The following is a 27,779-nucleotide window of genomic DNA, read 5'->3' on the forward strand; positions in this document are numbered from 1 at the left end:
TTCGATGAACAATCATCCAGCCAAAGCCATAAGCCTTTTGCAGCATTTTGAATGCGTTTGTGAACGAAATGTCGTTCGCAACACACAATTTCAAACAAATTCTTTGCTTGCCATACCTTTCGACATCGTAAAAATCGCCGTGCACAACAATCTTCATTGACATAAACAATTGCCACTTTCAAACGGCATGAAGGAACGCCATGATTTTTTCCACCAAATACGAAGGACATGTGTACCAATTTGAGAAAGCAAACGGATTTGATTTACAGTTTACCCGCGATTTTTAAGAAATAAAGTTCGGATACTTTTTGATCGCAGTAGTATATCTGCAATCCGAATACGGGCCATAAGCAGATTTCTTGTGCGAATTAGTATTGTGAGAGGTGGAATAATAATCTCCAATAATCTCCCTCCTCATTTTAATATCGCTAGCGCTTAAATAGCTCTAGTATACCGTATCTTTGTAACTGGTTTGCTCATGCAGGATACAATTGTCGCTCATTTATTTATTTATTTATTCAACCGGAGAGGAAGCGCTTGTCTCTTCGGCGGAGGGAAAATGCTGCATTTACGCAGGATCTGCGACGCGGATTTTCGTAAATGCATGAGCAAGAGGAGTAGAAAAGAGATTGGTGACGAAGAAGGCAATAATCGTGCGAAATGAAGAGTACTCAGCGTGCGATTTTGCATGCGATCGAAAATAGACGCGGCAGAAGGAGTCGACCGACTCCGGGAAGAAGTCGCAGGAAGTGCAATGCTTGGCAGCAATAATTGTCAGTTCGCACAATAAGATTGAAATTTTAGCAGGAGTTTGTTCGGAGCATTTCCGAGGAAAGAGGAGGACTCGAGGATCAGCGTTGAACTTCCAGCCAGCCGGCTGTTGCAATATTCATTTACCCGAAGGCGAAGGAGGAATGAGAACTTTCGAGTCGACGGGCGACCAGTTTTTCGAAGTTAAAAAAAACATTTCGGCTAAGCGCGTATACGCGCGTGTGTATAGTTCATCATCGATAAAAGTCAAATTAGTCGAGAAATGGCACGTTAACTGTCGACTAATGAGCCGTGACGGCTAAAATGAATGGCTAAAGTGAATGAGGGGAGAAGAAACGCTGCAAAAAAAAGGTAATCCCCGCGCGAGGCAAGTGCGGAATTTAGCACCGACTTGATTCGCGCGCGCGTTACATCATCTTCTAAATAAATAAACTATTACAATAAAACGGCTCCCATTCTTTCACGGCGATAAGGCACCGTCGGCATAAATCAAGCAACAGTTTTAGCTATATCGCGGCCGAGCCACCCCTTCTTCGCGAAACGATACTCCCAGCAGATACTCGACAAGCTCGCGCCGTGTCGCGCGATTAAATAAAGCCGCGCGTGGAGAGAACTTTGTGCCCTGGACTCATATAATCGTTCCTTTTATTTTTTCGCCGATTATCTCGCGCAGAGAAATCACCGGGAGTCGAGCGCATATCGTCGAGCCAGTGTTTTTCTCGCAATAAAATCTGTAGCTGGCTGACGAATAAAAAAATAAACTTCACAACACATAGTGTAAATTTTGATACGAACCGGCTATTTCTGCCGATAACGCGCTTCAATGTAAGCCGTTACTACGATATGCTATGCCGTATCGTTCTATAATGTTATACATTACGTGTTGCGTGTTATCGAAGCTCCTTCTCTTCCCTCGCTCTTCCTTACCTTTTTTCACGATTAAGCACATGCTTGAGTCATAAGTCATTAATACGACGAACTAGTCACATATTTTGGACATGTGTATAAAATCGTCGTCTCCGGCGAGCGGCCGACAGTTCGTTCCCGAAAATCGTACGGAAATCAGTGTGGCATTCCGCTCACTGCCCGCGAGGTGGCTAATTCGCGAGTGATAAGATCTTCAAGCGTGGACACCGCTTACGCAGCTAACGAAGAGACGCGAGGGACGAGAAACGTCGCGCTTTGTTCCGCCCTGCCGAAAGCAAGTTCGAGGCCGAGGAGGGCACCGGATGCGTCGGGATACGGGGATCCTGCGGACCAGGACCCTACGTCGCGCCCCAGATATTCGAGAGCCATCGCTTTCCCGGGAATAATAGACGCACAAGTAACAGCCATGGCAGATGGTTCAGCCATCGGCACGTTGTTTCTCGCTAGCCGCTAGCGCGTTATTGTATATTCCACATCCGCACGGACGAGTCGATCGGATGCAGCGAGGGCCGGCCGATACCGAAGGAGCATCTGTGCATCTTCGTGTTCATGCAAATCGGTGTTGTGTTGTGTAAGTCCGTCTCTGTGTACGTGTGCGTCGCGAGTTACTTACACGATTGCACACACGCGCGCGCACACACACACACACACACACACGCACGCACACGCACGCACGCACGCACGCACGCACACACACACACACACACACACACACACACACGCGCGCGCGCGCGCGCGCGCACGCACACGCGCACGACGCACGCACACACACACGCATACACACACACACACACGCGCGCGCGCGCACACACACACACACGCACGCACGCACGCGCACACACACACACACACACACACACACGCACGCACGCACGCACGCACGCACGCACGCACGCACACACACACGCACACGCACGCGCGCGCGTACACACACGTAGCCACATGGACGTGTGCGCGCGTGGTGGCACGTACGCCTCACACTCGCAAGTCTCTCTCTCTCTATTGGTGGTGGCCCGGTACACTGGGCATTCAGTAGTATATAAGGGCATCTCTTTCGCACGGTCACGCATTAAGCGCAGGGAGTCACCGCGTGATACATCACGCGCTAGGCGAGACAAGTGTGGCCCAGCACCGTGAGGCACGGTGCAGGATCATCCGGCGATTATTACGCGCCGTATTAATCGACGAGCGACACATATCTCCTTACCGCCCCAGAGAGAGAGAGAGGGAGAGGGAGAGAGAGGGAGAGAGAGAAAGAGAGAGAGAGAGAGAGGGGGGGTGGAGGGAGAGGGAGACGCTTCCTCGCGAGCACGCTTGCACAAGCACCGTCACCTTCCGATTCTTATATAATTGTCGTTCCTACGCTCGCACGCGTTCACATATCACATCCTTTGCACGGGACACCGGTGACTTCAGACTAGAACCGGCTCTCCCGTTTCTCGCTGCGCGATCACTTGCGAGTACGTGGGTTTCCGCGACGGGAGACACATCGAGAAAGAGAGGCTTATCGCTCGCGAGCACAAGCGCGCGCGCGCGCGCTGCGTCGATCGACGTCGATCCTCGTGATTCCGATTTTCCCTCCAGGAAGCCTCCAGGAGGCCGGGCGCGACCGCGAACGGGCAGTTCCGTGCAACAAGTAGCCGCAGAGAGGCGGGAAAGGGGGGTGCAGATATCAAGACAATCGTCGGCGGTACCCAGCGGTCTCTCTTCGCCGCCGCTCCTCAACATGTTCGCCGACGGGTTGCCCGGGTTCCTCACGGAGTCCTGGATCACTCCGGTGCTGTTTTTCTCCATGTTGTCGGTCATGCTGCTGCTGCTGGTGAAACGTGGCAAATTCCTGTACGCCCTGAGGAACGTGCCTTATCCTACCGCACTGCCTGTCATCGGCAACGCATATCAGCTCAATTGTTCAACGGAAGGTAAGCCTTATCAGCTGGAAAGAAAAGAAAGAACCCGTCGAGCGTTGCTCGCCCGCGAGAATCATCGACGACTCGCGATTGACTCGCGTGAACTCGCCCCACGATACTCGTGAGGAGTCTCTCCTCTCGACTGTGGCTCGACCGTTATCGTCCGTTATCGTCGAAGAACGAATCTTGTTACTTTGCGAAAAATACGGTACAAAACTTATCCTCGCTCGTCTTATCTTCGTCGGGCATAAGGAAACAGGACGATAAGAGAGGACGATCGCGCGTCCAATTTGCGTATATTCAGTACAATGAGAATGATAATAATCATTTTTAGTCTTGTTATTTTGCGAAAAATACAGTTCAAAGCTCGTCCACGCTCGTTCTTCGTCGGGCATGAGGAAGCAGGACGATAAGAGAGGACGATCGCGCGTCTAATTTGCATATATATGTTCAGTACAATGAGAATAATAATAATAATTTTTTAATATACCGCACGCACGGGTATAAATTATTTTAATAAATTCACTGATCGGAACGCTTCGATAAGCGCGCTATCGTGCGCAATCAAGTCGCCGTAATTACGAGCGATTAACGAGCGGCATTTCCATAAACGACGCACTTTTCCAATCATCCACCCCGAAAGTCCTGTATAAACGCGCAACGACACGCTGAGGTGTTGCATAATATCCGTTGTTCGCTAATGGGTGTTTTGCATGTTTCTTTTTTCCTTTTTAATGTTCTTCTTCCGTCTCGATTTCCTTCTCCTCATTTTCACACCTACGACAGACTGCGTGTACCGTTGACGTCGCAGCTTCACCGCTGTCGTTTTATAATTTGACAACGCGTTCTCCGAACGTCCCGCGTTAATCCCTGAAGAGCAGCGGACATCCAGGATGATCGTCTGCGCACGATTACCTGCATGTCTGTCGACAAATTCGTCCTCAAGCACGAGTTCTCCGATTTTAGGCGTCAGACGACTCACGACCGTCGATCATCGGCAATTTCGCAACTTCGGCTGTGAGGATGATCGCGATGCACGGCTGAAACGCGCCGAAGTGAGAACGACCGATAACTCGCGAGCACAATCACAAAAATCAGGTCCGTGATTGTCCGCCGTCGTCTTTTCTCTCGATTTCTGCTTGATCCCAATTCGGTCGTAAGTGCCTGACCCGATCCTCCGTTCTAAATTTAGCCGCGGAATCGCGAGATCGAGGGGCGACGTTGTTGCCGCTCGATCGAGAACGAACAAGTGCTGATAACACGATGAACGTTACATCGCTTGTATCCGCTTCAAATTACAAAAGGAAGGAGAGCGGAAAGCGCCCGTGCACGAAAGCGTCGACTGCTCTTTCTCGATTAACAGGTCGCTGTCGCGCGTCCGTTACGTCACACGACGCCGAGTGGACTCGAGAGGAGACGCGCGCGTCCCTCGAACTTTCTCAACGCGGCGATTGCGAATTTCGCTCGCGAACGGTCCTTATTATCTCGCCCCGTCGACTCGCACTTTGGAATTCGATCGGCCGACCTCGCCGCGGCTTTTTCGCGGACCCTCCCAGTGCCTGCCGAGGCATCATCGCCTCGAGCCGGCAAAGATGATAACGACGCGGCCTTGGCGGTGACAAAAATTCGCGCGGGCTTTTCCGCTACAGCGACGTATCCGCAGAGCGCGTCCAATAACGGCGACACGTGCCAGCCATCCGCGCGCGCGCGCGCGCGAGCGCGAATCTGATAAGACGCGCATCTCGAGAGGTGATTCGCGATCGCTTTCATTCATCCGCCGATATCCGCACGCGAGCTATCTCGCCGCGGGCGGCGTGGCGTGGCCGCTGGAAATTGCCGCTTCCTCGGAGGATCAGGCGATGCGCGGGCAGCGGCGGGGGACGGGGGGTATTTTCGAGTGCGCGACTTATCGATGCAGTGGCCGACTCTCGGAGAATCGGCGAGAATCGGGCCTTCTTCGAGCGAGAACGCTCAACGAGGGCCGGTTCCTCGGTCGTCGGCAGCCGTTCCCTCCCGGCTGCGCGCGGCGCGATGGAAATCGGCGTTTTCCCGCGTGAACGGAGCGGCCGCGAATGATCCTGAGTTATTTCGGCTTGACTTCCGGTGATTCTGCGAGTCCAGTGAGTAAGTAACTGAGCTGCCTCTTCGAAGGCGAAGTCGAAAACTTGCTCCCGATCAGACCCGTTCTCTTAATACCCGGATGTATTCGACGCGCGTGTACGTCTCGGCGCGATCCGAGTGCCACGAGACAAACGATTCCGCGCGCTCGCGGAATGATAAAGAAGAAAAAAAGAAGAAGAAAAGAGAAAGGGAGAAGGGAAAAAGGAGTAGAAAAAGGGATGCGGGAAAGAAAGGAGAGAGGCGGAGATAAGTGCAATCGGTGGCTCGCAGCAGTGATCGCCGATTCGTCGGTCGTAAAAAGACGAAGAAGAAAAATGAGCAAGGAGAGAAGGAGAAGAAGAAGAAGACGAAGGAAAGGAGGTCGAGGTCGTTCGAGTGCTTTCAATAGCGGCGAGTAATTGTAACGCAATTTTGTACGCACGCGCATCTCTCTCTCTCTCTCTCTCTCTCCCCCTTTCTCCCTCACGTCACACAGACACACAGGCACACTGACTCTTTCTCTTTCTCTCTTCCTCCTCTGTTCTGCCCCTCTTTGTTCTCTCCGACAGAAGGAAAAAGAGAAAGCGTCACGGCGCCCAAAAGCGAAGGTTCCGCGCGTGGCGAGACCAGACGAGATTCCTCGCGGCGGGATTGCCAGAGGATGACTCCGGCCAGACTCCGGCCAGACGCTGTCCGCGAGAAGAGAATAGAGTTTGGCTTTGATGGTGCGCGTGCGTCTACACGTGCTACGATAAAATGCGGCAATCGAGGGGTCATTACGGGCCGGCGCAAAAGAGGACGAAGGCGATTAAGGAAGCGCGGCGCGGTAACGGCTCTCGCGGCGGGGGTGAAAGAAGGGGGGGGATACACGTCGCTGAAGAGAAAAAAAGACGAAGCAAAAAAGGGAGAAAGAGAAAAAACCGTCGGATAACCGATGTTATTGTCGAGATTGACGTGATTATCGTAACGCGTCGCGAATACGCAAGGCGTGCAAGGCGGCGCTCAAATCTATTTTTGTCTTCTCCTTTTTGTGCTCGGACTTTATCTTTTGTTCGCGCTCGCGTGGAGAGTTTTCTTTTCTCTCTTCTTTTCCTTCACGCTGAGTGAAGTTACACGTTACATCGATTGTGTGAGGCAAGAGCTTTTCGACGAGGAGAGAGACCGACGGGGAAGAGAGGATTTGCCAGGATCGAGAGACGCGTACGTATCCTGATCCTTATTATCCGATTTGTCTCTTGCATACTCGAGTACCCTCACGCGATGTCCGGAGCACCTGCCAACCGTGGCAGGTGTAAAAACGCTTAGATCGTCTAGACTCCTCTACTTATAACGGGAAAATCAATTGGCAAGATGACGATTGAGATGAAGAGAGAGAGAGAGAGAGAGAGAGAGAGAGAGAGAGAGAGAGAGAGAGAAAGAGAGAGAGGGAGGGACAGAGTACAACGTCCAAGAGTTAATAGCACCAGACAGGCCTTGAGGAGAATTTTTTCTCGTCCGATGAGCACGAGAGACATTTTGATCTTATTCCTCTCTTCAATTACGCGCTCGATAATGAACGAGCGAAGCACGATCGCGCGTTCTCCCGCGTGAGACGAGAAGTGGCCGTTTCAGGCCGTAAAAACGCCTATACCATGCATAATGCATCCCGCGCGTTATGTCATCCTTATTCTCCGGCCGAATTTGCGACGTATATCCCCGAAGAGGGGGCTGAAGCACTCGGCGGCGCTAAAATGGACCGGTGGTGTCGAGGTCCTCCATCGTCCGAAGGACGCCTGGCGTCTCGTTGCACTCCCAAGGTCTCCAGCAGCTCCTTCCGTTCTTTTCATACCGACTCTTCTCTTCCTCTCTCTCCCTCTCCCTCTTTTTATATCTCTTCTTCTTTCTTGCTACTTCTCTCTCTCTCTCTCTCTCTCTCTCTCTCTCTCTCTCTCTCTCTCTCACTCGCTCTTGTTTTCGCTCTCTCTCTTTCTGTCTCTCTTGCTCCACGCTCATCGTCCACATCGTGCAAATATGCATGCTGTCATTTTTACTGGTCAACGTCCGGTCAGCGAAACAGTCTCTCCTTCTCTCGGCTGCCAACTCGCTGCACGTGCAGCGCGATGTCTCTCTTCCTCTGCCATCTCGTTCTTGATCCTTCTCCCTTCTCCTCTGCCCCTCTCGTTCTCCCTTTCTCTCTTTCTCTCTCTCTCTCTCTCTCTCTCTCTCTCTCTCTCTCTCTTTCTCTCTGTTTTTCTCCCATCCTCTGCATCGCATTGACATCATTTCTTTGTTTCCCCGTCGGCGGCGCCGGGTCCTCTTCTCGCAATTTGCGCCAGCGAGACGTAGAGCAGCCTAGAATCGTAACGACCATAACGACGATTGACCTGACGTGATAGCACAGCGAAAGGTCTACATCTCCTCACGGCGTCGCGGGTCGACGACCTGCGCGCACGAGCGCGGCCGGGGATAATCCTCGCGAAAGCCACGGCTAAACGTAGTCAAGGCAAGCGTGTCATCGCTGCAAATTTTCGCCGAGCCGCACCGTCGAATTAGAATTTGCAAGCGTGACCGTCCGCCCCGAGATCTCCCCTCAGGTAGAAGCGAGGGACCTTCTCGCGCATTTGAGTCTGCGACTCGTCTCTCTGTTTCAGAGTTCTTCAAGAAGCTGGTGAAATGGGCCGAGCAGTTCGGTGACATTTTCCTCATCTGGGTCGGCATGCGACCGTTCATCTTCCTCTACAAGGCGGAGGCGGTGCGACCCTTGCTGAAGAGCAGCATCCACATCGACAAGAGTCTCGAGTACGAGTACTTGAAGCCCTGGCTGGGTACCGGCCTGGTGACCAGCAACGGTAAGCGACTTGTGATTCACTTCAATGCGCGCGCCGTCGAGAAGATTATAAGAGACAAATGCTTTGGCTGAACTTTTAACACCTTCCCGTTTCCCTTTCGCTCTCGTTCTCTACACCGCGCGAACAGCGTGTGCAGCTAAAGCCGACAGACGCGAAGATCAGCAATCTGTGGCATGGGTGGACCCAAGGATCCTTGACATTTCCAAGTGCTGCAACGCTGCAGCGCCATTATCGCACGATTATTTGCATATGCAGCAGTATAGCAACGTGATGTAATACATTGTCAATGGATGAATTTGTATGCTCGTATTTCCTTGGGTTCTCTCTTCGCGAATAGCCGCACTCGTCGACCTCTCGCCCAATTAATCTTATCTGCCTGCGTGACTTGAATTTCTCTTGCATCGAGCATATCGCGAGTGTCTCGCTGAATGAATATTGATGATATGCGCGAGTGCATAATTCGAGGTTTTTCTGCAACGTAAAGAGATATCGGGTTAGTGCGTCATTATTATATGCGGAAGTAGCAGTCAGTTGCTCAAAAGTGCTCACTATCGTCCAAGAATATTGCAGACGGTAGCCAGAGTCGAGAGTTGCGATTGTTAGTCCATTTGCCTTTAACACGTTAAGCGCCGGGAACTTTTTGTTGATCTTTCCGTGTTCGCCGCGCGCGTATACAGAGTGTCCGGGATCATTTGGAAATGAAAAATTGTGAAGATTAATCAGACCAATCTGAGAAAAGAAGTCACATACCATTTTGCAAAAATCGCAATAGTTATTAAGTTATTAATGACTGAAAACGTCCATATCTAAAAGCTCCTTTAATTAATAACTTGAAAATTTACTTATTTGCAAAATAGTAAAGGACTTTTTTGTTCAGAATGACCTAATCTATATGACGGCTATTATGTCTAGCGATAGATATGAGTATATTGAACTTTGAACTCTGAATCTTGAACCTGTCGCCAGGCTAAAGCTATCATATAATTGTATATTAGGTCATTCTGAACAAAGAAATTATTTACTATTTTACAAATAAGTAAGCAAATTTTTACGTTATCAATTAAAAGAACTTCTAAATGTGGTCATTTCTTCTATCATTAATAATTTAATAACTATTGCGATTTTTGTAAATTGGTACTTGGCAAATTGGCTTTCCTTCTCAGTTTGATCTCATTAATCTTTACAATTTTTCTTTTCTAAAAAATCCCGGGTATTCTGTATATATATATAGAGGGTGTATAAAAAATACGAATTGTTATTAAAAAATATTGTTAATTTGATGATTTTGAGATTTCCAAAAATCGATAAGTTAACAAAAGTTATAGTACTATTGTAACAATATATTATTGAGACCAAATAGAGTAAAAAAGTCTAGTATCACTTTTTCTTCCGACAAATAGTTAACGAGATATCGTAAGATAAATATTGAAAAAGTTATCAAGTTGTCTTTAAATATCTCGAAAAATATTAGGCAAATAAAAAAATATTTCAGACAAAAGTTGTTCAAATTAATTGGTAGAAAAAATTGATATAATAAAAAGTTGAAATTTCCATTTAAGAAAAGTAATGATCGGTGAATATCTCGAAAGTGGCACCATCTGTAAACAGAATGATGTAGTTGTTTTATTGTTCTCCTTGAAACCATACACAACTTTTGTCTGAAACATTTTTTTTCTAAAATGCTCAGTTTTTGAGATATTTCGCTGTCCCGATACTTTTTATACACCATATGTGTCCCGTGCCACCCGATCTTTTTGTAAACGCGACACTCTAGAGAGAAATGTTTCAGACAAGAGTTGTTTAGTTTGAAGGGGGACATAAGACAGCGATATCATTTTGTTTACAAATGTTGAAAAAGTTACCAAGTTTTCCTTAAATCTCAAAAAATATTAGGTAAATAAAAAAATGTTTCAGACAAGAAGAAATTGTCAAAAAATTAATTGGTGGAAAAAAATAATAATATATAATAAAACATCGGGATTTCCATTTAAGAAAAGTAATGTTCGGTGAATATTTCGAAAGTAACGCCATCTATAAACAAAATGATATAGTCGTTTTATATCCCTTTTGAAACCATACAACTTTTGTCTGAAACATTTTTCTCTAAACTATCGCGTTTACGAAAAGATCGGGTGGTACCAGTGATCTAGGACACTCTGTATATACAAGTAATACATAGATATATTTTTCTTTTTCTACAATCTTCTTAATACTTTTAATTTTTAATATTGGGATATTATTTATTAAATTTTGTATTGTCGACTACTGAGTGACGGACGCGGCTTGGAAGGAAAATTTATCGTCGATCACCGACATGGCGTTTAACGTGTTAATTTCGTCACCAACGCGATCGCATATTGGATCTGTTCTTTCAACAGTGAATTCTGGAAGTTCTATCGATTTTTGGCGGGGAAGCGTTGAGGTTCGCGCGATGAATAAATTTATCAGATAAGCAGGATATTCCAACGGCGTCGAACGGCGGTAATTGTCGCTTAAACACTGCCTATCTGGTTTGTTCAGACGGCAAGAGTACATTTGCATTTTGATGTAAGCCAAAGTCAAGAAAGAAAGAAAAAAATTACACACACACGCACACATACATGCTCGAGTCGGCGCGTCTGTCTTGTTGCTATTTGAAATGAAAAATAGACATGCGCTGTGTCGCGAGAGCAATTCTCACGACTCATGAAAATGTCACAAGGATTGCGCTGCGGCAGTTTTGCTTCTGACACACGCAGCGCTCGTGCGGTTGTGTGAAGTTCGAAAAAGCGTCCCAGAGATATTCATAGGTGAAGGTTATAAACGGAATAACGTCTTTGAAAAGAAATCCCACCCAGTTGATGTGCTAAAAATAAGTAGGATTGAAGTAAACATTTGGAATTTGAATTTCAATTCGAGCTCTCGACTCCGGCAAAGATGCGAGCATGAAAATTGAATTATCACGCATAATGCGAAACTCACGATATGAAGGGAAGATATGTTCAGGCTTTCATATTTAGAAATCTCGAATTAGACGCGAGATTTTATATCGTGCCTCAAATTTTTCCGCTCGCATTTTTTTTTCGCTGGTAGCAACAAAAATATTGATGTGAACTCTATTTATACGAATTGTCTCTTACGAAATGATTGCGCTTATCTCAAACGCAAGTTTGGCCAATAAAAATATGTATGCATGTAGATGTCCCAACTGACATGCTTGCATTCCTCGATCTATCGATTTGCCTTCACTTAGATATATGATATTTGATATATCAGATATTCTATTTTATACGATATTAAATATGATATATGTAATATTTCTCTTTCTCTCTCAATTGTGGTCGAGCAAGTTTCTTAATGCTCAATCAAACATTATTATCGATAAATTATCGAGATATCAATCAGAATATACAACATATATTCGTGCTAATTTAAATTCACGATTCGAACTCGTTTGGTGATTGTAGCTACTAAGTTGATCCAAGAATAACCTCTTCGATGATTTGTTTCGCAAGAAAGTTTGGTATCTTCGTGTCGCGTTCGACGAGATCATTCCAGTTTGAGACTTTCAAGCAATGTAGCAATGACGCACTTTGTATTTATACAGAAATATCAATCGCATCGCCTCTTGAGAGTAAACGTGACGTAATTACAAAAAGATAACTGGTTTGCGAACTAGTTTAGCTTCCAGAAATAACTATTCGTCCTTGTCGCAAGCTCGCAGAAAAAAGAAAACTGCCGGTCACTACCATTGAGTAATTGCACCACTTTAAGCTGAACACAAAGAATCAAGATTCCTGTGCGTGCAAAATTGCAGAGTATAAAGAAAAGAAAAACCGATGAAACACCAAAGAGCTTCGGTCAATGAAACGATCCAGTCAAGCTGGTTTTATATGTGAAAATATATTTTAGTCTACTGCGAAATTGTTTTTAAATTATTAGCGTTCCGTGAAATTTTGCGTCATGTTGCGTCATGTCTTGTCTTTATGACCAAGCAAGAGGAAAAATAATGTTTTGATGAGAAATATGTTTTAATATACAGGGCCTGGGATCTTTTTGAAAAGAAAAATTATGAAGATTAATTAGATCAAAGGAGAAAAGTCAAGTACTATTTTACAAAAATCGCAATAGGTATTAAGTTATCAATGATTGAAAATGACCACATCTCTTTCTGAGAAGCTCTTTTAATTGATAACTTGAAAATTTGCGTACTTATTTGCAAAATGGTAAAGGACCTTTTTGTTCAGAATGGCTTAATTTACAATTATATGATGGCTATTGTCTAGCGATAGATATAAATATATTGAACTTTGAACCCTGAATCTTGAACTTATCGTTAGGCACAATTTTTCTTTTCCAAAAGATCTCGGACACCCTGTATATATTGGGTGAGTGCAAAAGTTCGTGCGGAGTTTGTGAGTAAAAGTCACACAGTGATTAGGCAAACAAAAATCTTTATTCAATCAATGATATATTCTCCATCGTTTTCTATAATCTTTTCCCAACGTTCTGGCAGCATACGGATGCCTCGATCATAAAAACTGCGCGGTTTAGATTCGAAGAACGAAGAGACGCCGTTTTTTAAGGCCTCCAAAGAATCAAAGTTTTTTCCATTTAAATAATTTTGCAATGACCGGAACAAGTGATAGTCAGATGGTGCGAAATCAGGAGAATACGGTGGATGCGTTAAGACATCCCATTTCAGGCTCTTCAGTTTGCGCAGCGTCTTTTTCGAAACGTGTGGTCTGGCGTTGTCGTGATGAAAGACGACTCCCTTGCGATTTGACAAAATCGGACGTTTCTCTTTTATTTCTCGATTCAGATTGGTTAATTGGCGACAGTACTTGTCCGAATCAATCGTTTTGCCAGCGGGGGGAAGCTCGAAATAGATTATGCCCTTTCAATCCCATCAAACAGAGAGCATCACCTTCATCGAGTGCAAACTGGCCTTTGGCATTGCGTCACCATGCTCACCTGATTGTTTCCATGTCCGTTTGCGCTGAACATTGTTGTAGAGGACCCATTTCTCATCGCCCGTCACTAGTCGATCCAAAAACGACTCGTTATTGAGCCGCCCGAGTAAAGAAACGGCTGCAGAAATTCGCTTGATTTTGTTCTTCTCGGTCAGTAAATGGGGCACCCATATATCGAGCTTCAAATCGAATCCCATCTTTTTTAAACGCCGAAAAGCGGTTGATCGGTCAACGTTTAGTGCTGTGCAATTTTTGTTAAATTATTAGCACTAAGTACGCAAAACATCGTCATCAATGTCAGAAGTTCGACCAGAGCGTGGCTCGTCTTCAAGGTTAAATTCTTCGCGCCGAAATTTAGCAAACCATTTTTCCACAGTTCGTTTAGCTGGTGCTTCATCCTGATAAACATCCTGAATGTTTTTTATGGCTGCGGCAACGTTTATTCCCTTCCGAAACTCGTAAAGCATAACATGCCGTAAATGCACCTTATCGATACTCATTTTTAAAGTGATATTTCTCGAAGCAGTTTGTATGAAAACAAATGATTTTTTTTTAATAACAGCTGAAGGCGTCACCTTTCCAACGTTATATAATATGTAGATGGAAGTATTAATGACAACACTTTACGACGCTTATAACTCCATCTATTGAAACTCCGCACGAACTTTTGCACTCACCCAATATATATATATATATATATATACATATATTTAGAAACACACACACACACACACACACACACACACACACAGTGTTTCATTTTGATCTCTTCAGGCTAATATCTCAGAAGGAAATCATTCTAGCGGAAAATGTTTAATATAAATATGGTATGGTTTGAAGAGGGACATCGGTTAATGACCTTAGCTTTATCGGAGTGATGCTCATGGTCACTTCAAGGCTAACCTTATTTCTTCAAATTGCAACACTTATTTTTTGTTACATTTTGTGGTTGATATAATTCAATTGAGTATTTTTTGTGACATTCTTTTATAGAACTAATAGTTTTTGAGATATTCAAGTTTAAAGAATAAAGAATCTTAATTTTAGGTCAGATCAACATCAGCTTTATTTTTAAAAAATGAAAACTGTTTTTGACTATATTTTCGGATTTATCTAAACAAAATTAATGTTTTTAGTTTTATCTTAACGATTTCTTACAAAATCAATAGTTTTCAAGATATTTAAGCTAAAAATTACGATTTTTACAAGCACTTAGGCACGCTACCTTTGTATTTCGACGGAATGCTTAGAACGCGCCTAAAGTAAAGGATGTCCCAAAATTCACGCAAGAAGTAATTTTTATAGAAAACACAGATTCATAATTAAAAACTGTAAATTTTTTATTAATTCATAAAGTATACAGTATAGGGTTATATATGGAATAGCATATCGGGTAAACGGCCACAGCGAAGAGAGTTCGTTGAATGGATTATGGAACAATAACAAGTGGATGCTGATTTTTCGAACAAAATCATCTTCAGCGATGAGGCTCATTTTCATCTTGATGGCTTGGTTAATCGACAAAATTGTCGCATTTAGGGTTCAGAAAATCCACGAGTGATTGTTGAGAAACAAATGCATCCACAACGTGTCACTGTTTGGTACGGATTTTGGGCTGGAGGCATCATCGGACCATTCTTCTTTGAAAATGCGGCTGGTAAGCAGCAATAACAATTAATGGTGCTCGCTATCGCGACATGATAAACCAGTTTTTTGTGCCTAAATTGCAAGATATGGATATGGACGACATGTGGTTTCAACAAGACGGTGCCACATGCCATACAGCCCGAGAAACAATTCAATTACTGCATGAGTCATTTCCTAGTCGTGTAATTTCCCGTTTTGGTGATCAGATTTGGCCGCCCAGATCATGCGATTTAACGCCGTTGGATTTTTTTCTTTGGGGTTTTTTGAAGTCTAAGGTTTATACCAACAAGTCCACGACCACTCACGCCTTGAAGGATGAAATTGAGCGCTGTATCAACGAAATTCAGCCACATTTATGCAAAACGGTCATGGAAAATTTCAACGAAAGAGTGCATATGTGCCAGCAAAACCGTGGAGGCCATTTATCCGATATACTATTCCATACATAACCCTATACTGTATACTTTATGAATCAATAAAAAATTTACAATTTTTGATTATAAAACTGTGTTTTCTATCAAAATTACTTCTTGCGTGAATTTTGGGACACCCTTTATTTGGAGAATCGCCTGAGCTTGGCTTTTACGGACAAAGAAACAATCAGTGTGCCTTTTTTTCAATGTAGACTGCCATCATAGAACACTTTCATTAATTGCCAGACTTCCACTTAGGTGGTTGTTTTTTTAATTAAAATTGATTTAGGTTGGTTCTTACTTTGGTTGGTTGGCGATGATTCGATCTATACGTTTGATTATTTGGATAAATCCATTTTATTCCTTTTCGTTAATTGTGTCATTATCAACATGGCATTTTACCGGTCCTCAGAAATTATTGATACGATTGGTATTTATTGCGCTGCTGATGATAATGCTAAAAAAGCAGCTCGTCTTAATATCGAGACAAGTATCCGGATCGTAAAGCAATTTCGCGTACGGCTAAAGCGCGCGCGGGAAAGATGAGACGCAAACGTTCTAAAATATCCGATAAATCCGAAAATACGGTAAAAAGTAGTTCTCATTTTTAAAAAATAAACGACTTTGATCTGACTTAAAATTACGATTCTTTATTTCTTCTTTGAACCTGAATATCTCGAAAACTGTTGGGTTGTAAAGAAAGTGATTGCCGATTTTGTTGAAGAAATAAAAGACGATTTTTTTATAGAAAATGAAAACTTTATACAGTTATGTATGGACCATTTTGTTCTAACATATTTCAACCAACTTCATAATTCCGCGCTCATAGAAGTCTTGCCCTAATGGCAAAAAATTGAGTCAAGTGATTTTTTACACCTTCATTTGAATCGAAGTTTACACCATTTGAAGAATTTTGTAAAGACAATTTATAGAAACAAATAAATATGGTGGATGTGGCAGCACATCCCAATCAAGCTTTAATAATTTTCGGCAAGTCATTAAACTTGTATGTAGTCTTGCGTCATCATGATGGAACACACTACACTTTTTTTATTCTCCAATTTTGGTTTCTTCATACGAATAGCTGCATTCAATTAATCTAATTGGCGACGATAGACATTCGAATCAACCGTTAATTGGTTCATTAAAAATAGTTTGAAAAACACCACACCTTTCTAATCCCACTACACTGGCAACATGATCTTTTTTGATGAATATCTGTTCTTGGCGTTGATTGACCTGGTCCATCTCGTCTTGACGACCATGAGCGTTTCCGTTGAACATTATTGTAGATGATTCATTTCTTGTCGTCTTTCAGTTATCGTTTGCTTAAGAAATGGACCATTTTTCACATTTCAGTAGTGAATTGCAAATGTCCATGCGTCGTATGAGATGAATTTCTGTCAATTCACGCACTCAATATCGAACTTCTGAATGAAGCCAAGTTTTTTTAAATGAGTTGCAACACTTTTATGTGCGACATATTTAATGCCTATACGATTTCTCGAGTGGTGGAATGACGATTTGTTTCGACCAATGCTTTTAGTTTGTCTTCATCAACGTTGGTCTTCTTGAACGTGCTGCATCTTTTATATCTAAATCTCCAGAACGAAATTTTGCAAACCAACTCCGACACTGTTCTTTTAACGCAGTCTCTGTGCAGGCTTGTGAAAAGTTGCGTAAAGTTTATGGTGACGAAGCTCTAAAAGAACACCAGTATCAATATTGGTTTGCTCGTTTCCGTTCTGGTGACTACAGCGCGAAAATGAAAATATTCTTCTCCATCAGCATCCGATTTCCCCTGAGATTGCAGGCAGACGGGGATATTGAACGGAACCAAATTTGTTAATGTAAGCAAGTGCAGTGGTATTATCGATGCGAAGTAAAATGACATAGGCTGGTATTCATAGTCAGGTCTTATATGATATTTAAGACCGTCTTAAGTTCACTTTCAGATATTCTATAGCCAATGAAATGCTTTGTACAGAATTTGAAGATAAACTTAAGACGGTCTTAAATATAAGATCCGACTATGAATACCGGCCATAGTCACTGAAATCTGCTGCGAAATATCGAAGAGCGTTAAACGCCGCTTTCAATTCTAGTGCGTTTATATGAAGGGCTCTGTCATCTGCTGACCACCGGGCGTGTGTGCGAGAGTTGCTACAAGAAGCTTCCCAACTGTTCAAAGATGCATCCGAAAATTTTCCTCGGATAAATCTACCTGAACAAATTCTATTTGACTGGTGAGGATTCGAGAATATATTAATCCACCACATGAGATCGTCGATTAGATCCGAAGGGATGTTCATCAAAGCTGAATAATCTCCCTCCGATTGAAGAAGGGCTAGAGCTATTTTGCTCTCTCAAATTTTTAGTATAAAGCAACCCGTATTGGTCTGCTAGGCATACTGAGACGATCGAGCCGATAAAACTAGCGACTTTTGAATATAGCATCTTGAGGTGTGAACGATTCGTGTTGTTAAGCGTAGCAATTTTTCCCCGGCGGGTAGGCGGGACTGATATAGATTGTGCTTAGATCACACAAGCTTAGTATAAGGCGTTTCCCTCCAGATGACTTTTCGCCCAAAAATAATAAAGTTGATGTTTGCAAGATTCGACTGGTTCAATAGCACCATTGGGTAATAAGCGGTTTACTTTAAAATCGCAAAGCAAGGCAGTTTTTATATTGCTTAACCCTTTGCACTCCGCGCGTTTTCTTATCACTGCCTACTCTGGCAACTCCGGCAGCACTTTTGTAATGGAGCGTTTGGGAAAGAGAAATTTCACTTTGAACGGAAAAAATTACAAGTGCTTGTAATTTCAAAAAGCAACTGGCGGTATTGATGTTAATACTAGAATGTCTCCACAGCGGAGCCACCGAAGTTACGAAATAAATGATGGATGTCTCCACAGCGGAGCCAACGGAGCGCTAAGGGTTAATGTAAATAACGAGACTGGGTCCCTGACTTTGACGGCGGCTCCTGATGTAAGAGGCTCCTGTTTGTCGAGCCAACGGGAGACAAACAGGGGCCTTGCGGTTTCCCAGAGTTGTGGCCTGGATGCCTGATTTTGCGGACGAGGCGCCTGCTGACGAATGGGTTGCAGCGTCTACCTTCCTGAAACAGGTGTCAGTTTGGCGACCTCGCGACTCGTCCTCTTACAGGCCTGACCTGCCTTTAAGGTTTCGGCAAAATTGTGGCCGAAAAGGAATTCGTCCAAAGGCGCCGTGTCCGCAGCATTCTTGCCAATAATATTGAGAGAAGGTTAACAAAGGCTCTTGTCAGAGAGAGGCGATAATAGGGGTTCGAAAACAGACGTATTCACTGTGAGCTCAAGGCATTGAGGCAAGTAGTTACTTGTGCTTGCAAGAGTGAGTAGTACTCGTCTCTCTTGAAGATAGAAAAGCTTAAAGCCGCTACGATCTCGTTATTGCGTTTGAGTGAAGCTAATGCTGCAAGGTCCTTGACTTTGTATTTAGCCAGAAGACAATTACGAGTTTCCTCACTCAAATCTGCTCGGGATTTTGCTTGGATCGATTCTAGAATGATAGGATCTCAAGAAGATATTGCTGGAGGAATCTCAGATTCCCCAAACAGTTCTCTGGCCGAGGTATGAGACGTTGGAGCAGCCAGCGGATCTTCAGAATCCGGAAGGATAGTGACAAGAGTCTCAGCGAAAGCCACCGTGCCGGGAGACAGAGGCTCGACCTTATCGACTTGCGAAAAAACCGGTGTAGCCGGATAGAAGAGACATTCGGTTATGTCCTCTCTTTGCCAGGATTTATCAAATATTGCTGGGTCGACAAGAGGACATACCTGGTGGGACAACGCCCCGGTCGCTTGTGCGATCGGCTGCTCTTCTACAATCTGATCTAGAACCTGTGGCGTGAAGAAGGAGGTAGTACCGGAACCTTCCTGAGGAATACTTGAGGGGCTCCTGCGGACGGTTCTGAGGATTACATAACCTCCTGAGCACTCCTTAGAATGGAGATTATACTCGACTTCTCTGGAGGTGATAAACTCACGCATTCGATCGAGAATTTCCACGAGGGAACCTCGAGAACACAGATCCTCTGGCGTCCGAGAAATACAAGATGGACGTGCATTCCACGATCTACTGCGTGAACGGTCCCGCGATTGCCTGTCCCCCGAGTAATCTTGAACTGTGCGTATGTGCGCGCCTTTCCTCTCTCGAGTGTCTCGAGGAGGAATTCTTTAGATTTTTTATGCCTAGGCATGGCTAAAAAAGAGAATTGGCACAAATTAACTGAAAGAAACTGATAAAGTTAACCAACGCACGTGTTACCAAGGCTAACGAACAGAACACAATGAAGAACGAAGGCGCGTGCAGCGCACAGAAACACGGACGCCACGGCACGGAGCGACGTTTGCTTCTGAGTGGCGGATTTTTTGAATTCTGTTGCCAAGGCGCGTGCAGGGGCACGATTACATAGTTTCTCCATCCGGACGAGACATTAGGGGCATAATTATATGACGGCTATGTATAATTATATGACGGATTGTGCTTAGCAACAACTTCAGGATTCAAAGTTCAATATACTCATACCTATTGCTAGACACAATAGCCGTCATATAATTGTAGATTAAGTCATTCTGAACAAAAAAGTCCTTTACCATTTTGCAAATAAGTACGCAAATTTTCAAGTTATCAATTAAAAGAGCCTCTAGATGTGGTTATTTTCTGTCATTAATAACTTCATTCATAACTATTGCGATTTCTGCAAAATGGCACGTGACTTTTCTTCTCAGTTTGATCTGATTAATTTTTCGTTTTCAAAAGACCCCAGACACCCTGTATATTTAATCAAACATTTTTTCCGTGTATTTTTTTTTGCAACGTCGCAGAATTATTCAAGGCAGAGTTGTAAGCGGCTCCACGTAATTTCGTGTTCACACGTTTAAAATTCAAAACAGGAAAGATTTCGTTAGTCAACATGCGGAGAGGTCAATCAAAATTTTCCCGACGTACTAATTATATCGAGAGACTTGTTTATTGAGATATTACTAACGTTGAAAATAACAGGTGTTGCCTGCGTATAAAATATGCACAATCTCAAAAGCTATAAAAAAAAATAAAGAGAGAAGTCTCACGACGAAATATCATGATTCGATTTTAAAATACATCGCTTGGCGATCATTAATATGGACAAATATCGACAGCCAAAGTAAAAACATGTTTTTCTTATTCAAATCGGACGCGTGCCGTGTTGTATTCTTGTCGAAGTTTGCTAACGACGCACAAGTTATGCGAATAAATATACTTTTTATGAATATAACCGTGTGTAAACATGGCTGCCACGTAATGATTTATTGCGTTTCATTTGTATAGTCATTTATCTGGTCGTAAAATTATTTAGCAGTTTATTTACGTGACCGCTTGGAACGATTCTGAGAAAGATCGAGGAAGTGTATTTGAAACTTCAGCTATATATTTTTCTGCTGATAAATTGGCAGATTCGATCGGTAGTTTTGATACATGTAGACGCGATGACGCGTCGTTCACATCAAAGTGATTTTCGTCTCGTCTCGTGTTTTGCTTCCAGGTGAGAAATGGCATCATCGCAGGAAGCTACTGTCATCGACGTTTCACAGTCACCTTCTCAACGATTACCTAAAGATCGTCGTGAGAGAAGCGGACACTCTGATTTCTTGTCTGAAGGGACAAATCGGCAAGTCGGACTTTGACGTTGTCCCGTACATGAAACGTACAACCCTCGACATTATTTGTGGTGAGTCGACGATCCGCTGACTGACCCAATGAAATCGAAGTAGCCTGTCTTGAGTTCAATAATATGAGCGATCGACTGCAGTTCGGCGAGAACGTCGCTTTAGTGCGCATTGAAAGAAATATATACTATGCGAGTCGCACTATGCGTCATATCGAAGAACTTCGATCGGCATATATCTGATTTTTTATGTAGATTTTATGCAGATCAAAATCAATTTCAAAGAACAGGTTGCGTTCGATAAGATAATGTTTTACCCAGAACAGCAATCAACGAGCGCGTCTGATTTTCGAGGATCCGCGGGCTCGAGCGTCGCGAGACTTGCGAACGGCGCTAGATCGCGAATGCTTCTTTCTGTTTACGTTGACGATAACGACGCTCCTGTTCGAGTTCGATCGGCCCACACGCAGCGGCAATCCTCGCCTCCTCGCCGTAGATTCTTCCATTATCCTCTTTCCTTCGTCGTTTCTTCGTTTGCGCTTCTTCGACGTTTCGTTGCTCCAAGTCGAATCGCTGCAGTGAAATTCGCGTTGAACGCGACGGAAACGTCGCGACGCTATCGGAAACTCGGCGGAGGATATCGGCGGAAAACAGGCGAAACTGCGTTACCGTGGGTATCCTTGAGGTAATTTTATCGGTTCTCGGTTGTCCGCCGACGGTTTGCATGACGTCGCTTCGGGGCGCGAGCGATCCGGTAGCTTCGGTAGCGCTGGTAAACCACGCGTCGCTCTCAAATTGCACAAGCGCTCTGACGTCTTATTCGGTAATTCGAAACGACGACCGCCCCCACGCGGTTGCGACAGCTCGATTATCCGTGGCGTGGCTGTCGTTTGCAATAAACAACATGTTATGTTTACGCGTTATAACTAATCATCAATCGCGCTGCGTGGGCAGATTCTTGGAACTTCGATACTTCCATCATATCATACGATAGGCAGCCGTGCGCTTTGAATTATTAATTACCGTTCGCCCTAAGTGCGCCCGGCGATATGAAATTAACGGCTCTCGCCGGCAACCGATGCCTCACTTTCGGCAGGGCGAGTTCAACGATGCGAGACGTCCGAGGATTGCTCTTCAAAGGCTCTCGAATCGCAGCTTGGATCGCCACGCGACGCCGAGGTTCAGCCAGTTGTCTCGTTCGTTCTGTTATCTCATACAACAGAGCGGATATTTTTACCTGCGTCGGTTTGACGCAGGTTTTTCGTGAATTTCCCGCGAAAGTGAAATTTATTCGAGCGTGTAAAGAGCTTCTCTCTCACTGTAGTCAGATCCGCCCGGTAGGTCCGAGTTCGTGTGCGATTTCGCAGGGTGGCGGACAGCCACGAGGCTGCTGGCGCGATGAACACGGAACCCTTCTTCTGGGATACCGACACGGTGGTTTTAGAAACTGGCGAATCACCCGCACCGTCATCGCGCGAAACCGACTGCTCGTTTGAACTTGAAGAAGCGCCTCTCTCGCTCGTTGGCTCCGTCTCGATCGGTGAATCCATGTGAAGCGCCGTGAGTCCCGCGGATTTGTCGGAAATTTACTGTTGCACCTTTTTGGTTATAACACCAGTAGAATTTTGAATTGACATTTTGATCGATGGATATGATAATAAACTGCACAAACCATATCGATCGATTCTTCAGATGGTCGATTGCGTTTCGCCGGTCGTTCTGTTGATTGCTGATTTCAACTGACGCTTTCAGCGCGCGTAGCGCTTATCTTTTTGAATCTATTACAATTACCGTTGTTTATTGCCAGTAATGCTACATTAAGCTTCAATGACACCTTGACACATTGACATTGTCGACATGAATCGGTGATTTTTAGTTCTCAGACGTTGAAGACGCGAGACGACAATTCACATCTTGTGCGTACCGAGCCAAACGTTATTACGTGAATAATAATCATTATACTTATCTGATTTTATGTTTGTAACTTGATGGCTTTATAGATTCTCAATTGAGTTTTGTGACGAAACTGAAATGCGCGGGAACCCGATCCTCGTTTCTCAGTATACCGTTAATAATGTGCTAGTAGTCACTAAGCCAGAATTTATTAATTTTTAATTGCTCATATTATGTCCGGATACGCGTATACATTATGATCGTTGATTACTCAGCTAATTTGCCACTTTGACAGCTTAATTTACTATATATTATGTCATCTCGTATCATGCTAAGTTCAAATTGCACAGATAAATTTAATCTGCTTACATTTATTCATTCTGATTTATTTTTGTATGAGTCGCATTCGAACTTAGACATGTCTTTTTTTTTTCTTCGTTGCAGATAGCGCTATGGGCATTCAACTTAATGCGCAGACCAATTATGAAAATGAATATGTTATTGCTGTGGATAAGTAAGTAATCGTTTAAGTATATTTATCATATATGGTAAAAGTTTTATTATTAAATTTATTTTAATTTTTAATTAATTAAATTTTAATTAATTAAATTTATTATAATATTTATTAAATTTATTTATTAAGTATTTTACTTAAGTATCATTCAGGTATTTCATTTAAATTTAATATATCTTAATATCAGAGAGTTAATGTTTCACTTTTTAATAGCTTCTTTTATTAGTGCAGTAACAAAACAGTACATGACATATTTAATTAAAGTATCCGTCAATATATTTTGTCTATCGTTCTTTCTGCCATTTTTTAAATAATTATTTTTTTTCGTACCTGTGAAATAATTAATCTTTTGGGTCATTGAAATCTAACACGGACTAACGAACTTTTGTAAGCTGCTAATTCTTTGCGGCAATTTATGATCTTGGATATACTGTTAATATTTTATTTATTATGTAAATTGAATTGTTCAAAATGAAACTATTTTATAGGTGATACATGTAATCTCGCTTCAATGGTCTGTATTTATTTATTTTTCTTTATAGAGTTGCCTCTATCATGCAGATGAGATTCACGAACATTTGGATCTCTTATGACCCAATTTTTAAGATGACAAAGTTGGGGAAGGAGCATGATTCCGCCCTCCGTATTATCAACGACTTAGTTGAGAAGGTAATTATTTTGCTTACGGTCATCGGTGTAGAAATAAAAGAAATATACGTCGTGTGCGTAAACGATATGCAACATTATGAATGCAAAAGTGTAAAATTTCAAAACGCTGAATAAATTTATCTTTGTAATAAATTTAACTTAAATAAAACATTTAACGTTTTACTAATAACGATAAATAAATGTTGGGGCATGTATGACGCCTGTTTTACATGGATTATTTCGCGTGCTCAGGTCATCGCGAACAGGAAAACGGAGTGGATGTCAAAGTGCGATGGGAACTTCAACGAGTCGACGACGAAGAAGCAGGCTCTACTGGACCTGTTGCTGGAGATGTCTCACAAACACACCGATTTCACCGACAACGACATCCGTGACGAAGTGAACACCTTCATGTATGCTGGACACGATACGACGGCTACCAGCGTGTCCTGGACGCTTTATGCGCTTGGTCGGCATCCCGAATACCAAGTATGTTAAAATTCGTTGCTACATCTTCGATGCGACTTCCATTGATCGTGAAGTGCTTGAACGTGATATTTTCAGGGAAACCGCAAGGGGAAGCGTAGGGTCTCTGTTCGCATTCTAGAGCTTAACTTAATTTCTTAACTTTAACTTAATTTCAACGTTCTCTTGTTTGGTTGCAGAAAAAAATTCTGGATGAATTCGACGAGGTAATTGGTACGGAGAAGATCTCCTTGGACAACTTAAGTAAACTGACATGGTTGGATGCTTGCGTAAAGGAGCAGTGGAGATTATACGCGGTTGCTCCGCTCATCGCCAGGCAAATTTACAAGCCGATCGAAATAAGTGAGTATCTCGTTAATTTTCCGCTCACTTCCCAGGTAACATGTGCCGTTTAGAAACGTTTCCGAGACGTTTTACAAACGATTATGAAACGTTACATATGTTTAGAAAACGTATGTAAAACCAACACGCGCTACTAGGATTTTCCTTTCTTTCTCTCCGTCTCTCTTTTCTTCTTCATCACTGGGCTTTTAGACAGCGGAGAGGAAAATAATCTTAACAAGTTTTTAATAATATTTGCCTAATAATATATAATAGGAAATTAATATAAAGGTTAAAATGAAGAGAGGTAACGCGTTTCTTTTTATGTAGTTTCTTCTCATGTTCCGACACTGAATAAAACAATTTCGAAATAATTTTTTGCCCAATGCTTACATTTAGGTGCGTGTTTGGTCTTCTTTCGGATTCGTATTCGACTTTTAATAAAAAAATTTAGACATAAAATGTGTGGACGTAAGACGGAGAAAAACACATGAGGTGTTCTTTGCGTTTCTAGTGGGCAACGTAATTCCACCTGGCTCGACCGTTCTTATAAATTCCTACTTGCTGCATCGCGACTCCCGTCACTTTTCCGATCCGCACGTTTATCGGCCAGAGCGATTCCTGCCGGACAGCCCCAAGCTGCCCAGATATGCTTTCATCCCCTTTAGCGCTGGCTCGCGCAACTGCATCGGCTGGAAGTTCGCCACTATCATAGTCAAAGTAATCATCCTAATGATACTCAGATCTTTTCACGTGGAAGCCCTCGACAGGGAAGACCAGCTGCGCTTCATATCTGAATTAGTGCTAGTCAACGCGGACGGAATTCGTCTCAAAGTCACATCGCGTGATAAGCATACTAATTCCTAAGTATTCATGCGTATATTCTAATACCTTTATACATAGAGAATGTATATAAGAGTGTATACAAGTATTTATTGTATATATAAGAAGAATGTATATAGGTAAATTCATTGTAAACAAACATATATTATTATTATTATTATTAAAGTATAAATATAAATATATTATTGCATCATAATAAATTGTAACAAAGTTACAATAGTTTATAACAACGTAGTATATGTAAGTATATGTAAGTATTTATTATGTATATAAGAAAAGTGTATACACAAGCAAATTCATTGTAATCAGATTATTGCATGATAATCGCATAATAATTGCATAATAATTTGTAACTTTGTTACAAATTATTGTACAAATCATTATTATGTAATAATCTGTTTGTTTATAATGAATTCACTTGTATATATTCTTTTTATATGAGCAATGAATACTTATATGTACTTCTATATACATTCTTTTACATACTCTATGTATAATGTGCTCTTATATACACTATATATTAAAAAAACGAGTTACTTTAAGGAATTAAAAAGGAGTTACTTTAAGATTTTTCTGGTTTTATATATCAGAATATCTTAAGATATAAAATATTTCGAAAGGTGTTTACTTATAGATAATTTTTTATCTTTATACTTTCATACTTTGATAAGATGTATCAATTGACTAGACAAATAATATTGACGTAAATTAAAATGGTAATTTTTTAAACTCTGCTCTATATAGTTATACAATTATACGATTTAGTTTAATTAGTACAAGTTATACAATTATATTATACCCAAGTTTGTAAGATTATTTTATCATAATTACATTAAACAGTTATACTTATGTGATAAACAATAAGTACCATATCCCTACAGCACAGAAAGCTGAAATAACGTTTCTGAAACGTTGTAATGTTGAATGTTAAAGTATAAATATTGTTTCAACGTTGAATCTTGCGTCTTCTATATTGATTTGTTATATTGCTACAATGTTGAAACAACATTCAACAAATTATTATCTTTTATTATTATTAATTATTATCAATTATTATCTTTTGAAATTCAGAAGAATGACGATCGTATTTGCGACGCACCTAATTTAGTCATATGCGCGTTGTTATGTGATAATTCGTCGATGTATTATCACAGTTTATCTATATACAGTGACGACAATGCTAAAAAACTGAAGAGTCGAGTTTTCTCGTTTGCATATGTGCTAGCTGTACAGTTCAGAAAATGGCGGATTGCCATGGCAATATATTAGCAATATGATGTCTATTACACTTTCATGTATTCATATTCTTTTCCTTAAACTGTTTCTACCGTACTTTACTTCTTATTTTCCTTTTACTTTACTTTATAATTCATATTAATTGACTTGTTTGTTGGGTTTAACTGGTGTCAACTGCTGATATTTGCAGTTTGTTGCATTTACAACAGACATTGTATGAATCCAAATCACTGCAAGCTGGAAACAAGATGTCTATCACCAAAACGGACATTAATCAGCCTATTATATATTAATTATTATTATATATTAATTATTATTATATATTAATAGTATTAATAGTTATTTTAATATTGTACTTATGTATGTAACTGTTTATTGACCTCCTATGGAGTTATAATTTTTTACATCCCATCAGCTTTTTCTCTCCCATTTCCACCCTTTCCTGTCTCTACCCCTTTTCCATCTCTTCCACTACTCCTCCAATCTACTTCCTTTTCCACACTTCCCAACATCCTCTTCATCACCCTTATCCGTCCTACCTCTTCCTGTTCTTTTCATCTCATATAATCCTGCTATACATGCTCCCATGTCCCGCTTTTTCCTT

At 42.3% G+C, this 27,779-nt stretch overlaps 1 protein-coding gene across 1 annotated transcript; it reads left to right on the forward strand.

Annotated features, from left to right (window-relative positions):
• Positions 1–1,819: 1,819 nt before the first annotated feature.
• LOC105180825 (cytochrome P450 4c3) lies at positions 1,820–26,073 on the forward strand. Its single transcript, XM_011137119.2, has 9 exons — positions 1,820–2,269; positions 3,283–3,617; positions 8,336–8,533; positions 21,112–21,297; positions 23,572–23,641; positions 24,184–24,310; positions 24,542–24,778; positions 24,955–25,117; positions 25,611–26,073. Exons 1-9 carry the CDS (start codon positions 2,112–2,114, stop codon positions 25,961–25,963), a joined length of 1,827 nt encoding a protein of 608 aa, XP_011135421.2. The 5' UTR covers positions 1,820–2,111; the 3' UTR covers positions 25,964–26,073.
• Positions 26,074–27,779: the final 1,706 nt, after the last annotated feature.

This window comes from Harpegnathos saltator, unplaced genomic scaffold (genome assembly GCF_003227715.2).
Source record: "Harpegnathos saltator strain DR-91 unplaced genomic scaffold, Hsal_v8.6 scaffold82, whole genome shotgun sequence".
Taxonomy (NCBI): Eukaryota; Metazoa; Arthropoda; class Insecta; order Hymenoptera; family Formicidae; genus Harpegnathos; species Harpegnathos saltator.

What these genes read in the sequence shown, in the direction of transcription:
- LOC105180825 (XM_011137119.2), top strand. Translation starts at nt 2,112, where the DNA reads ATGGTTCAGCCATCGGCACGTTGTTTCTCGCTAGCCGCTAGCGCGTTA. An exon ending in GCAAATCGGTGTTGTGTTGT is followed by an intron (nt 2,270 to 3,282) that starts GTAAGTCCGTCT and finishes TTTTCCCTCCAG; the next exon opens with GAAGCCTCCAGGAGGCCGGG. An exon ending in TTACAAGCCGATCGAAATAA is followed by an intron (nt 25,118 to 25,610) that starts GTGAGTATCTCG and finishes TTGCGTTTCTAG; the next exon opens with TGGGCAACGTAATTCCACCT.